Here is a 15443-nt window from a genome sequence, read left to right as displayed (position 1 = left end):
GGGGATCACAGGGGAGTTACATCGCCATGGCAACTCATGCCACACACCTAACCTTCTCCAAAGCAAGTTAAGTTGGGGATTTTGCAACATAAACAGCTGATGGACCAATCAGGTCACGCTTCTGACCAATCCAGGTCAGCCGTATGAAAGAGGTGAACCCCTCGAGTCAATAACGGGTTACTCTTTGTTTCTTATTGACATATTAACATTTGTGGCATCAATCATGTGAAAAACATGGCTTCTCAGAGGAGGAAACCCACATACTACATAGCAAGTGATTACTACACTGTTTTTTACTGTTTTCAATGCTTCCCTTGCTACACTTTTATTTAGTATGATTTATTTTCCCTTCCTTGAAAAATAAGCCACTTCATCCTCATGTTTCATGCAACTGGCTTTTAGTCATAAATGTAATCTCTTCATGTTCACGCATATGAGGATTGATCCTAGCCTGAGTATCTAGACCTGGGTTAACCACTGTCATTCAGTCAGGAGCTTCTCCAAGTTGAAAATGCTTCATGAGACAGATCCCAGATGTAACTTTTGAAGCAGCACTGGAATACAACTCTCACACATATGTGTTAAATGGGACAAGCATGAGATCAGCCTTGTACTCTAGTGCGGTTATCAAAAGCAATTACCAGAGTGCGTACAAAGCCTTCAATTTTTGTATTTCAAGCCACTTACCTCACCAGTAACCAAATATTTTCCATTGCGGGAGAATGCCAAGGCAGTGAAGGTTTTTCTGTGCAATAAAAACAGAGTAAAGCTGAGGTGATCCTGCTACATGTAGTACTTTATAAAGAGCAAAAGCAACAAACAGAGAGTTAAACTTTAGAAGAGCCACTTTAAAGTGCAAAGTTTACAAGCTTACGTACCTCGATGTATTGAAGATGTGACTCTGCTTGTTTTTCTTCGGATTGAGGATGACAATAACACATCTGCAATAGAGTAACAGTGCATCAGTTACACGGAAAGAGTTAAATATTCAAATTATTCCCAATATCCACATGGCAGCACGACCCTACCCTGCAGGATATGCAACAAACCCCGAGTTGGGGTTACAGGCCAAGCCACTGCTGCTGGAGGTGGTGATACCCAAGACTTTCTCCAGAACAACCTGCAATGACAAAATAATTCTTCAGCAAAGTAGTGTTTAGGAAAAGCAATTCCTCCAGATAAGATTAACTAACTAGAGAATTTACAAAGGCTTTTCTTTTCTCAGTGCCGAAAAGAGTGTGTTCTGTTTTTTTAGCTATGTTAGTCTTATGTTATGGTTACATTGTTTACTTCCCCTCCCCTCCCCCTCAGTCTTTTATTGTTTTTCTTAATTTTTTACTCTTGTGTTTGTATGACTTGTATTGTTAATTGTTACCGTACTATTTGTGTTATGTTTGATATGTCTACTGGACCCCAGGAAGAATAGCGGCTATCACAATAGCAGCTAATGGGGATCCTAAAAATAAACAATGTCCAAAAGTATTCAGACACCCTTCTAATTAGTGGATTCAGCTACTTTAAGATGCAGCAATTACTACGTACAATTGCACACACAGCTTGTTTTATCTCAATAAAAAAAGCATTGCTAATGGAATGGGAGGCTCTGGATTAGCCACATGAGCCCACGGTCACCATGTCCAATACCCAGTGTTGGCTAGAGGGGGAAAAGGCTCTCCAGCACTGCAGCATGGAGCAGCAGTACTGCGTTTCTCTGGAGTGATGGAACTCCAACACCTTTGGGATTAGCAGTAGTGGGGTTGTGATCCTGAACTAATCATCTAACATCAGTATCTGACCTGACTAATGCTCTTGTAGCTGAATACAATCAAATCCACACAGCAATATTCTAACATCTAGTGTAAAACCTTCCCAGAAGAGTAGAGACTGTTACTGCAGCAAAGGGAAACAAACCCTCTATTAACAACAGATTTCGGAAGAAACATTTGAGGGTCAAGTGACTGCAAACTTTTGAACATTACGTGTATTTCCCTACCATCATCTGGCGAGTCACCACATAAGCATCTGTAGTCTGATATAATCAGCACCTGTTCTAAACTAACTTATATAAGTCTCTACCCAAACCACTTATGCAGAATAGCTACAAACTGTGTGTATGTTTGTGCTAGGGCTGTAACAATTATGACGTAACTGCCTAATCGCATTTAAGAAGAACGCGATCATTTTCATCAGCCGTTACAGTCTTATGCTGCAACAAACAAAATGTGAATTGGGTGTGCTGGGTTGACATAAATAAATGTAAATAAAAAAAACAAACAAGTATCTCTGAAGTAGCAACTTTATAGGAGAAGGCAAAAAAGTTCTTTACTTTCAGTGTAAGTTACTGTAAAGAGATTTTATTCCAAGTGATTCTGAAGCATTTCTATCTGTACACTCATCAAAAACCCTTAAATCAGATGGACATTGTTTTTTTTTAACAAATTGCATATGAAGAACAACATATTGTGACAATTTGACAAATTATCACAATAACAATAAATATCATCACTGCTCAGCCATTTGTTATTGGTTTGACATGAGAAAGTCTACAGCTCTGCACAACAGCTTGTGCTACAAACACTGAAATGTATGATTAAAACCACAATATGTCCAATACAGAAAACCTGAGCCAATGAAGTCCATAAGGACCATGTCAAAAAGCCATCATGCAGAATTGGCTGACATAAGACTCCACAGGAGAGTAGAGACAGCTGTATTCCTGTCAATAAGCAATGGCTAAAGTCAATGCTGAGGGAACCTGAGAAGGGCTTAGAGGTCTGACACGTCAACCGTAGAGAAAATAACTTTCCTCACTGTTTTGAGAAAGTAAGTTTGATGCACTATGCAGACACTGTAAGTTTCAAAACATACAGTTCAGTCCAAACAGGACATATACAGACACTTTATCCAGAAGGGACCTGTTTCAAATTTATTTAGTTAATTTAGTGATTGTAGAGTCACAAAAACCTCCACATCTACATTTACTATTAGACTACAGGACATTTTCCCTGCCTATTCACACTGAAGTTATATACAGTATTTCAGCCTGCACAGCTTTTTGAACAGATATTTATATTACACAAGTTATATCAGGCTTAATAACCCAATAACAAAACAGCCTCATTCCAAAGGATAATATTTGGAAAATTATATAAAAATAAATTATGACTGTTTTTGATGCACAAATCAACAACAATGACACTGCGCAGCCCTGCTGGCGTCACCAGTGAAACTGCGATTAGTTTCCCGAGCAAGTTTAAAACGCTCCCTCCAGCTAAGCGGTGGTCCATTAGGGGCCATTTGCCCAGCTGGACTTCCCGGAGAACCCTCCCCTTCATGGTCAAGCAAACTGCGACCTGAGCGCTGCCTCAGCTGAGGAGGAGGGCGGACCACCACAACATCCATCCACACCCGTCTCCAAACTTTTGCTAGCAGGAACAGACAACAGTTTACTGACCAAATGTGGGGAAAAGCACGGAGCCGAAGTCAGACTTCTTACCGAATTTTTCCGTTCCACCTTAAATGGTGCAGCCTGAGGCGCCTCAGAATGTAACTGCTGCACCATTTAAGGTGGAACGGAAAAACTCGAACAAAAAGCTGGCGAATAAGACAACAAACGCCAGCCTCAAGAAAAAAGCTCATACCCGGCTGTGAATGTCCCTCTTGCTGCTTTGTCGGCTGCTTCGTCTCACGTTTGTGGTCGTGTTGCTGGTGTTGGTTTTCTTGACGCGGGAGGTGAAAGAAGTTGAGTTTATTCCTTCCGCCATTGCGAGGGCACAGAAAAAAACAACTGCTGAACCTCTTTTCCTCTCTCTCTCTCTCCCTCTCTCTCTCAGTGCTCTAAAGAAGAAACTTCTCCAAAGTCAGGTCAACAAGAGCTTCAGTTGGCAGACTTTAGTGAAGTTCGTTTCTCGTTCACAGGAACCTCTTTCTGACTCCTTCGTCCGGGTAGCAACTTAACCTGTAACGTTATAAGAGTTGATCTAACTGTTTTACGTCTGCAGGGAAAACAAGTCATTAAAACACTAACTGTCAGTTATCCGACTTCTCACAATCACATAACACAACACCGCTCATTATTAAGGCGAACTACACCGGAGTCAGAAATGTCCCGGTAAGCTTTTGACATTAAAAACGACTCGTTCAACGACAAACACCGTGACAGAATAAAAAAAAATAGAAAAGCAAATCGGTGCAACGTTATTTGATATGGCGGTACGCAGTTTTAAACGCAAGTGCCGTTCCAATCCAACAAATAAACAGACCTATGTCCACTTCCTCTAATCCCTTCTTTTGGGTTAATCCATGATGCTGGGTGGTCTAACAAACATAACGGCACTTAACCGCAGCTTGATTACATCTGTGCACGAATTAGTATAATAGTTACACAAAATATGACTTTTAAACTATTAAAATAATTCCAAACTGACAAGAAATATCCAATATTAGAAGGAAATATATCATGTCCAAACAAACGCTGATCCCCGTAATGTGGACTCTTCCTAGTAGAAGTGTCTAGGGGAAGTGAGGGACGGTTGGCCTCGTTGGTGATGTTGTTGCTGTTTTTCTTCTTCTACTGCGCAAAGTAAAAGGTGTGTCATCGCCACCTGCTGGCCGGCGAAAGGAAACGTGGGAATGTGACACTGCAGAAGAGAGCAAATTAAAACTTTAGACCGCGATTTGGGACGAGTCCTGCAAGGTCCTGACTGATTCTTACTGGAATTCCATAACAAAAATAAAAACAAACCTTTAATTCAGTTTTCCTGGACGCGGATTAAGTTTAGTCATGGACTCGTCTGCAGTGCTAAAGATAAATCACCGCTGGAAATTAATTTTAGTCTGAGCCGTTTCTTTTTTGCAAATGAGATTTTTATTAACATTAAATCATTTTTAAAACTGATTTTCCACCCCTGCCTGTTTAAAGCGTTAAAGTGTGCACGTAATGATCAGTGAGTTCAGTAGAACTAACTGACCAGTTTATGTACTGAATGCACTAATTAGCCTGCAGCCCCGTGATTTGCGTTCACTTCGTAAAATGGAGAAGAAGAGGGGAGAATGGCGGAGCTGAGAGAAAAGTGTGCTGACAATAACTAATTCAGCAAGAGGTCGGTCAGAATAAATCCATTTACCACCTGTACTCCCATCAGCACCCTGACACACAGCAAGCTAACGGTCCTGCTGTAGACCGTCAGTCCCTCAGTCAGTCAGTCAGTGTCACATTAATGCAGCAGAAAAAGCTCCAGGTGCCTGAGCTGATTATGGTCCTGTCAGACCTGAAGGGTGGCCAGCATAGTTAGGTAGAGGATTTGGTATCACATTATGCCCATATACAGTGTCTGCAATTGCGTCTCATCATAAACAATAGACAAACAGTACTGATGATGTGTAAATCTATTTACATGGCATTTACTTGTTAAGAAATGCAAACATTAGAATGAACACAAATAAACAACACATTGTGATTTGATGTGTGTGAGTAAGTGTGTAGCTGTCTGGTTTTCTTTAGCATTCAGTAGCAAGACTGCCCACAAAAATCCACCCAGAAGCAGTTCTGCTTTTTCAAAAGTTCCTCCCACCCTCATCAAAAGGGTGTGTGTGTGTCTGTGTGTGTGTGTGTGTGTGTGTGTGTGTTAGCTTCACCATTTCCAAAGCTCTTCTTGAGGAAGTCCAGTATTTATACTTATTACCCAATACCTGCTTCAGCTAAGCAACCCTTCATAAAATTCAGTCAGGTGCTGCTGAAATTGAACAAATTCATACAGTGACTGGAGTTCAGTGAGGTTTTATTATATTCATGTTTATTTGTATGTATTGTAATGTCATATAGTGTTTGCCCAGATAAATTGTTTCAAACAGTTTTAAAACTGCTTTAACGACTTTTGTGCAGTACTGTGTAATGTGTGTGTGTGTGTGTGTGTGAGTGTGTGTGTGTGTGTGTGTGTGGGTTACATTCCAGGCCTGAAAAATGGTTCTAGTCCAGTAAGTACATAAGTATGTAAAAGGGGCCTCACGAGGCTTAATAAGTATGTAGTATGTATTTGTTTCTGTATTATGTACTGTATGTATTTATATATTAAATGATCTGTGTATACTTATTTATTGTTGTATTTTCTATACCAAAGCATTTATTGAACCTTTTCTGGCTCAAAATGAACGAAGTATCGATTGGGGTGGGTAACTGGCCCCCACGTAGTATGTCGCTTAGGGCCCCCAAATCTTCATAAACAGCCTTGCTTTGAGTCTAGATTTGAGCTTAATCAGGGTCCTGGAAACGATTAACTGTTAAGTTACCTATGGATAAGACAAGGATCAGAAATGGTGCAAAAAGCAGAATGAACAGCAGAATGTAGAGCAACGAAAAACATCCACCGGATCGTCAGCTGCTCTCAGCCACTCTTGGCTTCTCAGATCTTAGATATGCCTTTCTCATTATCATGTGAAAAAAGTCCTAAAAATTAATAAAAATTATTTAATAAAATAAAAGTTAGTTCATGAAAAGTGAAAAAATCTGGAATTTAGTTCATTTATTTTTGACATAAAATACTTTTTCTCATTGTTGCTTTAAAAGCTTTAATTTTATAATCATTAAAGTCCATCATCGTAAATTAGAGCACATTTTCCTTCCATAACATGATGTATTTTTGAGTTGAAATAATGTCACAGTGACGTAATTGAATGTCAGCAGAGGTTTGAGAGGCAGGAAACAGTAAATACATTTTGATTGAAGATTATGGAAAAACAGGAATTTTGTATTTTAAACTATATAATATGATGAATCATGTTTAAACTGACCGGAAGTGTAAATTAATAAGCCAAAAAGGCCATTTTGATTTCAAGACTTTAGTCATTTAGGTTCATCTTTGTTGTTTTTGTAATCAGATCATTTAGAGTGTGAGATTTGGGACAGTAGTGACCAGTGAGTGTAATTTTGCTGATGAGCGCTGCAGGAAAAGCTGAAAGAAACTCAACACTTCTTCAGCCTCTAATATGTGACGGTGTCATTATTTGTCCGTCTGTCCTTCAGAAGTCCTTTTTGGGTTCATGGGTGGAGACTTTAATGGAAGAACACAGTCAGCATGTTTTTGTTGTTTCTTTCTCCGAGTCTGTTTCTCACTGAAGACACAGATAATGGAGAAGTCCAGTAACTCCTCCGCGTATGAACTGACGTATGAGTATTATTATGATTACATGGATCCGGTGATCGTGGATTCGAGAACACTCAGATACAACAGATGTAAGTTTTTCTTTCTGCTTGTAGACGGACTGACGTGAGAGAATGTCTGATACTGAGAACATTAGAGAATCATTCAGTTGTAGATTTTCTGACATGGCATCCTGTCCTGTGGTGCGCTTTAGATTCAATCGTTATCATATTCTGGATCATTATGGCTGCATTTATTGGACTTTTCTTCTTGATTCTGATAAATATTTCACGGACCGGGTTTCATCTGAGGTAAGCACATGCAATCTAGCAATTTAAGCATTTAAGCTAATATGTTTTGTAGATTAAGATAGTATTCTGTTCTGTTCAGAACCCATATTTTAGATAAATATTGGGAAAAATGAACTTATGTGTAGCATTAAAATACTATTTTATTGCATATAGTCTACTTACTATTACTGCAGCAGACTTATAACCTACTATTTCACAGTGTTAATGCTAAAACATTCTGCAAAATGTGGTTTCAATCTTGATCCATTGAAACGATAAAGTAACAGAAAGTGATTTGATATTGATTCTAGAGATAAAGTGTAAATAAATGTGCATTCTGTTGTACAGGCATCCTAGTATCAGGAGAACAGGAAGCTTGTTATTGAGAAGGAAAGAAAAATGTCCTTCATCTAAACCACTGGTGTGATGAATGGCACAGAATCAGCAGTGACTCTGAGCACTGACACTGGACCGCAGTAGCTGTACGTGTGTGTATGTATATCTGCATCTTCGTGTTTATGATTTGCTACTGTTCAGTCACAACAAATGGAAAATTCTAAAAATCTTACTGTAGAAACAGAAATGATGCATTTCTTTACTGCTTATAAAAGAAAGATTCCTTACACATAATTGGTATAGAACCTTATGTGGAGGTTCTTTAAGGGCACACTCCAGTAAAAATAAACATTTAACCATTACTACATCAGTTGTAAAACAGGATGCAGTGCTGAAGTAGTCTCTAGAGCCCATGTGTCAAACACAAGGCCCGTGACACAGTCCTACTCAGACCACAAAATTATTTTAATTTTCTATTCTTGTTGTCCTGTTTCACCCTGAGATGCACTACAGTCCCCAGCATGCACTGCAACATAGTGTGCGATCTAACCCCCTCCCCCCAACAACGATGTATGGGCCAGTTACACAAAAAGAAAAGATGACTAGTGTTTAGTTCAAACAAATAAGTAATAATAAAATAATAAAACAATAATTTAAAAAAAAAACCTAAACAATTTATTTTTATTTAGCATTAATTTTGAAGAAGTACTCAATGCCTATTTTGCATATTTTGAAAAAATAATGGCCTGTTCAGTTAAGTGAAAAATGAAATAAAAGCTGGCCCACGGATTCGCTGAGATTTTTTAATATGGGCCTTTTAGTGGTTGAGTCTGACACCCCTGTTCTAGAGTGAGATTTTCTGGTTTAAAGAGGTCAAATCCCCTTCTGATGAAGGTGGGAGGAACTTTTGAAAATGCCGAACTGCTTCTGGGTGGATTTTTGTAGGCAGGCTTACAACTCAATGCTAAAGGAAGCCAGACAGCTAGAAGCTAAATACCTATTTGCCAAATAACTGTAGGAACTGTCTTCAAATCATCGTTATGATAAAGAGAATGGATTACTCAGCCAACGGAAATGAACCATCAGATGACAAGAACAACAAGCTAAAAGCTAACGTTAGCAAGGTAGCTAACTCAATATCATTTACCTCAGTTTGTCTTCTTTTTTCTAGCTGAAAGGGTTCAAATTTGTTTCTGGCCTCCATTTAGTGCTGAATAAAGATAGAATTACTGTTTTTTTCTTTACAATTTAGGTCAATGACCAGGATAAGAGTTACAGTAAAGCTAGCCTAGATATAGCTATATATCCTGTAGATCGGTAGCTAGGCTAGCAGTGAGGTTTGGTTGACACCACAGGATTTCCCAGTGGATGCATGATGTATTTGTGTAATGCATGCTGGGTATTGTAGTGAGAACACTGATGAATGAAAAAATGATATCAGTATAAAATTGTAAATTCTGGTGACATTAAAGTGTATGTGTATATTTAATGTAATAAGGTAACTGTGTAGAGATTGGATTACTGTTCTTCCTTGTTGTGCTTTGTCTGAGCTGCTGACATTTTCTCTTAAGCCTTAAGTTCATGTTCTAATAGGAAAGCTGTAAAAGAATTTGTTCTCCATGAGGCTCTTTGGTTAAATAAAGGGCATGATTGCCAGAGTAACATTAGAATACAGAAACAGAGGATTTATTATACCTCAGTTACTTCAAGAGAGAATACACTATTTATATTTTGAAAAGAAACTGGATTATTTGTAAGTTTAAACTGATGTATGTTTTCTCCCTCTGTAAGATTGACCCTCTGACTCTGGAAGCTTCCTGGGATCAAACATCCACAGCTACCATCGTTATCTGCTCATCAAACGCCTTTTCAGTAAAACATAGATTCATACAAATACCTGTTTTCTGATACCCCATTCTCTTATGTCTATTGCATATTGTTTATTATTTACTTGTTCTTTACAGTAAATGTTATACTTATGTAACAAGCAGTTTATGTACATTAATGAACCCTTTGGTGCTTCCTTAAAGCCACAAAACAACTAAATAGCACTGCATAAAGTGAAGAGAAATGCTTATATGCTGACTTTAACTAAAGTAATATTAGTTCCTTAAACCTTAAATGTCTATAATCTTCAATTCATCACTCTCATCACTACATAATCTATGTATTATTTTCATGATAATAATTTATAGTAGTTTCTGAAACATTTATTTGACTTAACATTAATAACGGAATAAAAAGGATGTGAAGTACTTCTATGTGAATCACTTAGTTTGAAGGTCTTACTACAACGTTCTTTACAGTTTGATGCCATAACTTACTGTGTGTGTATTACAGATTGAAATAAACTTACTGTCCCTTAGTTGTACTTAATTTATAAGAATTTTACAGGATTGGCCTATAAAAGGGTGCTGGTTTGGCATCATATCTAACTGACCTTTGCAAACCCAGGATAGTTTACCTGTCCTGTTGTTTATAAAGTTCAGCCATCACGCTTTCCTTTAGGGACTCTCAGCACCCACTTTAAAGTGAGAGAGAGGGAGAGAGAGAGAGACAGAGTGTACATTTTAGACAGACTCAAGGTTGGAGTTGCTAGCCTTGCCCTGTGAAGATAAGCATCTCTAAAAGCAGCGTAACACAAACACAGTTATTTTCTTTGTCTATTTGAATAATGATTTTTTTGCAAGATATAAAAAGGAGATTAAGGCTTATTTGTTTAAGGCAACACATTGGCCACCACAAGGCTAAATCTAGAGATAAATGATGCCACTGTTGGAAACACATAACCTTAGAGGCGTTTTACACTACATGGTCAAAAGAATGTGGACACTTGAGCATGATGTGTGCTTGTCTCATTCCAAACCTGTAGACATTAATGTAAGGTTGGTCCCCCCTTGGCTGCTATAAGGGTCTCCACTCTTCTCGGAAGGCATTCCACTAGATCTTGGAACATGACTGCAGAGATTCACTTATTAATTTATCGTTTAGCCTCGAGAACACTGATGAGGCACTGATGTTGGGGGATAAGGTCTTGCTCATAGTCAGCGTTCCAATTCATCCCAAATGTTCTGATAGGTTTGAGGTCAGGACTCTGTGCCAGCCAGTCAAGCTCTTCCACACCAAGGTCAGCAAAACCATGTCTTTATGAACCTTGTTTTGTGCACTGCCATGAGTACACAGTGTCCAGAGGCCGGTTGTAACTTGGTAGTAAGTGTTTCAGTTTTTTATGTGCTACATACTAACGCATTTTTAATTATTTCAGTGTAGCAAGCTGTCCTTACACAAGATTAACTTTCTCCAGTACAACAAATAGGAAGTCCCATCTGACTCTGTCAAAGGTTTTTTCAGCATCAAGAGAGACAATCAGTGCTGGATCCATGTTTCTGCTGAGGTGGTCTATGATATTAAGAGCTCAACGCACATTGTCTGATTGACCATATCTTGATCTCACAAATACTGTTTGATCTGGAAGTATCAACCATAGCAACAGACCTTCTAGCCAATGAACAAGTACTTTGGCAATGATTTTAAGATCTACATTCAATAAACTTCTCTGCCTGTTATAAAAACACTTGAGTGGATTCTTGTCCTTCTTTAAAAGCAGACCGATAGATGTGGACTCTGGAATGGCATCATGCACATGCATATTATAACATACAGGAATAAGGATGAGTGACAGCTCAGGCCAAAATTTCTTATAAAATTCCAAGGTATACCCATCTAATTCTGGGCCTTATTAAGAAGGCAGACCTCTTATACACTAAATGGTACACTAACAAAAAATATAATAATACATTTTCATTTACATATTAGAACATAGTAATTTATTTTACATGACCATTTCCAACCTCAGGCCTTTGCCTTTAAGATTTATATATGTACATTTTTACTTCTGATTGGCTGCCCCATTTTGTACTTCATTCAAAAAGCACAAACACTCTGGGCTGAAACACTTCTTATAACCTCAGTGTTTATAGGTGGGGCTAAACTGCTGTAGACTGAATGACTATGTCTATAAATATGTTGGCATTTGTGACAAATTCAAAACATTCAAAACAAGCTGTTGTCACACACTTTCCATATATGGACTTTATGGATTGGGTGAATGGTGTGTTTTAAAACTTTAAGGATGTTGGTTGATGAAATGTTAAACTCTTTATTTTGTCAAAAAAGCAAGAAATGTGATATGAGCCTTTAAAGAAGTCATCACATCTATAATCAAAGTGACATTGTAAAATCTATACCCCTACTTACTTACACAAACAGGTTTGAATGACTAATATGGCAGTAAATCTAATTTAATTAATTAACTTATATTTAAATGAATGGTGTTAAGTGCAGCATCTAAACACTGTAATCTAATTGTTAATGTGAAATATATCAGTGATGGGAATCTAAACAACTTCACAAAAAAAAACACAAATCCAGTTGAAGTCTGTGTAGTTTTTATTGATCTTATCTAAAAAAAAATGTCAGTTTTGCTAAGACAGAACACTGTATTCTAAAACACTTACAAATCCAACCCCCCCCCAAAAAAAAATCCCTTAGAAAAACAGAAATATTGACAAATCCAACCTGACCTTTTTCAACCCAAATGACGTTTTTCATAATTTTCTAAATTAGCGTCTTATCTAACTTGTGCATTTAAATACTTGACAAACCTATCTAAAAGAAATAAAACTGACAAATAAGCTTCCTCAAATGATATTCTATCCATAGGATAAGCATAAGAACCTTTTCATTCATTTCTATGGAGCATAACAAAGAGCTCTCTGTTCATTACTGCTCTTTAAGTAGCACATCGGCACACAAGAATCCACCTGTTTTAAACCCTCGGGTTTAAACTGGCTCAGTCCAGTGAACAGAGATCAGTGAGTATCAGTACAATCAAAGGCTTAACTGATATGTATTTGTTTAGAAGATTGTTTTGTAGGTAATTACATCCTTGTTTCTCTTCAAAATTCCTGAAAATCCAAAGCAAAAAGCAATAATTTATGTCCTATTAAAATAAAATTACTAAAACAGGGTCAGGCACCTGAGTCCTAGCAATTTTCCAAGAGCATTCAAGACTATATACACATATTCAAGACTACAGGATTCAGTCTCTGTGCAGAATTTGGAGATCAGGCAGGTAAATGGCAAACCTGAAGAGTCAGTCAGACTAGAACAGGCAGCTTCACTGTAAAGCTGATACAATATCTGTTCATTTTAACAGTTTGTCTTAAGACATTTTTGGATAGTACATTGAGTGAGAAGGTTGTGTCTTCTTCAGTGGTTTGAATCTGACACTGATTATGAAGGGATCAATGGGCAAGTGTTACTAAGTCTGAGGTGACATCATCATAGGCCTGATTTCTGGTTTTGTCTCATGTTCCTCAGCAAACACTTATCACTAAGAATGATCTCAATATATGCACACTGTTCAATCTCCATTGTGCTGAGGCTCACATTAAACATATATGAGCTGTGAAAAACAATGATATTAATGCATTATTCTATTACTACTGTGAAAAAATGAGTGTGGGAGCCCTTTCCTTGTGTTAAAAACTGATGCTTTCCTATTAAAATAGCAGCACAAGGTATGTATAATACATGGAAAAAAGGAGAATAAAAATACTTATTAAATAACCCAACACTGTTAAAATACTGTCTTTCAGAACACAGAGTTATTATTCTACACTACATTAAAAATGAAATTAAGCAACTTGTCAAAAAAGCCTGCATCCGTCTCAGGACTAGCATGGTAAATACATATTATACATATTTGATAACATTTTAGTTTACAGACCCTACTTACAAACTTCATATAATCATTCATAACACATATATAATGTGCTTAGATATAAATGCTACTGAATACTTGCTATTGGCATATTTGGAAAGACTGTCGATTTTGTGAGGCCTGCAACCCTTCGGCCTCGAATTTGAGTGCAATGTCACGCCTAATAAAACAGAAAATAAATAATTTGGCTGTTTCTGAATCATTTGTCAGAAGCAAATATAGCTATATTAGGGAAGGGTCCTGGAAAATTCACTCTGGTTTTTTGCAGTAGATCACACTGGATTGGCAGCACATTAAAAAAATTAGAAACATTTTAAAAAATTAGATGCAATTTCTCAGGTAACTCATCAGCAGTTTTCTTAGCATCCATTCTTGGCTGCTTCCACGTTGTGTAAGACAACGTACATTAACTGTCACTATCAATACATACAGCTAAACATATTTAAAAGTAGCCTATTGGAATATATTTACCCAAAACAATGAGCTACATGTTCACTGGCTATATGTTCAGCAGTTACACATTTAGCTAAACATTTTGGCATTTTGGCATAGACATGAATCCAGTTTGGTTAAAAGTGTGTACTATTTAATTCATCCCTAACAGAAAGCAATTTTCCTAGTTTCCAATGTTCCTGTCCTGAGTCATAGACAGTCCACTTGTGTACATACACTCTCTGCAGTGAGAGAGTGGCACTCTCTGCCATGGGGCTAAGAGTAGATGGTGATGACTTCTCTACCTCCACCTCGTACAAGCAGAACCCGATCCAAGCCCTCAATTAAAACTTCCAGAAACTCCATGTCTAGGAGAAGCCTGTCAAGGAGCAAATGGTCACAGTATAGTCCAAAGCATACATAGCTATACAAAATATTATTGTTAGCTCTTTAAAGGCTTCCATAAATAACCTTAAAAAAATGAAAAGATTCCTGCATCCTGGTTTACTCTGAGGGAATTCCATCAATTTCCATCATTTTTTCCATCATCAATTTCCATCATTTTTTTCAATTTCCATCATTTGTCATTCAGGGTGGTTTATGTAAATTGCTTGATATAAGATTTCATCAGTTCAGGATCACATTTGTCATATTTTTTATTTCATAATGCAGCAAATGTTTTCAGTGGTGACAGGTCTGGACTGCAGGCAAGCCAGTATTGCAAACAGACTCTTTTACTATAGAGCCTTGCTGTTGTATTACATGCAGTATGTGGTTTGGCATTGTCTTGCTAAATTAAGCAAGGCCTTCCCTGAAAAGGATGTCATCTGGATGGCAGCACATGTTGCTCCAAAACCTGTATATGTTGTTCAGCATTAATAGTGCCTTCATAGATGTGCAAGTAACCCATGCCATGTGCACTAATGCTCCCCCATACCATCACAGATGCTGCATTTTGAACTGTGTGCTGATAACAAGCCAGGTGGTCTTTAGCTCAGAGGACGCAGTGTCCATGATTTGCAAAAAGAATTTCAAATTTTGATTCGTTTTCCACTTTTTCACTTCACCTCAGTCCATCTTAAATGAACCTGGGCCCAGAGAAGGTAGCAGCGTTTTTGTATCCTGTGTATATATGGTTTCTTATTGCATGCTGCAAAGAAGTAATGAACTGTGTTTACAGATGATGGTTTATGGAAGTGTTCCCAAGCCTATGCAGTGATTTCAACCACAGTATCGTATCTGTTTTTAATGAAGTGCCACCTGAGGGCCTGAAGATCACATCCAGCTAATATTGGTTTTCAGCCTTGTCCCTTGAATACAGAGATTTCTCTGGAGTCTCTGAATTTTTAAATGATATTATGTACTGTAGATTATGAAATCTCTAAATTCTATGCTATTTTATTATCCTTGAATTGTTGCACTATTTACTCGCACATATTTTTCAAAAACAATAAAATTGTT

At 37.6% G+C, this 15443-nt stretch overlaps 2 protein-coding genes and 1 long non-coding RNA gene across 4 annotated transcripts in view; 1 reads left to right on the top strand and 2 right to left on the bottom strand.

The window, feature by feature from the left end:
• Positions 1-4239, bottom strand: part of wdr62 (WD repeat domain 62) — a 33633-nt gene extending 29394 nt beyond the window's left edge. The window contains exons 1-4 of the mRNA XM_036562966.1: positions 3642-4239; positions 1029-1120; positions 879-941; positions 688-745 (exon numbers count right to left, since the gene is read on the bottom strand). Coding sequence (XP_036418859.1) covers positions 688-745; positions 879-941; positions 1029-1120; positions 3642-3764 — 336 coding nt within the window. The 5' untranslated portion in view covers positions 3765-4239. The remainder of the gene's footprint in view (positions 1-687; positions 746-878; positions 942-1028; positions 1121-3641) is intronic.
• A 2852-nt stretch (positions 4240-7091) lies between these two features.
• On the top strand, positions 7092-9682 carry LOC118827445. Its single transcript, XR_005008866.1, has 4 exons — positions 7092-7231; positions 7354-7450; positions 7778-7911; positions 9557-9682. It is a non-coding gene; the product is annotated as an uncharacterized LOC118827445 (long non-coding RNA).
• A 2514-nt stretch (positions 9683-12196) lies between these two features.
• LOC118802408 (solute carrier family 12 member 7-like) overlaps positions 12197-15443 on the bottom strand; it is a 32651-nt gene continuing 29404 nt past the window's right edge. For both annotated transcript variants that reach the window (XM_036562947.1, XM_036562954.1), the window contains exon 26: positions 12197-14350. In XM_036562947.1, coding sequence (XP_036418840.1) covers positions 14259-14350 — 92 coding nt within the window. In that variant the 3' untranslated portion in view covers positions 12197-14258. The remainder of the gene's footprint in view (positions 14351-15443) is intronic.

Source organism: Colossoma macropomum, unplaced genomic scaffold (genome assembly GCF_904425465.1).
Source record: "Colossoma macropomum unplaced genomic scaffold, Colossoma_macropomum, whole genome shotgun sequence".
NCBI lineage: Eukaryota > Metazoa > Chordata > Actinopteri > Characiformes > Serrasalmidae > Colossoma > Colossoma macropomum.
This window is presented reverse-complemented; position numbering and strand designations above follow the sequence as displayed.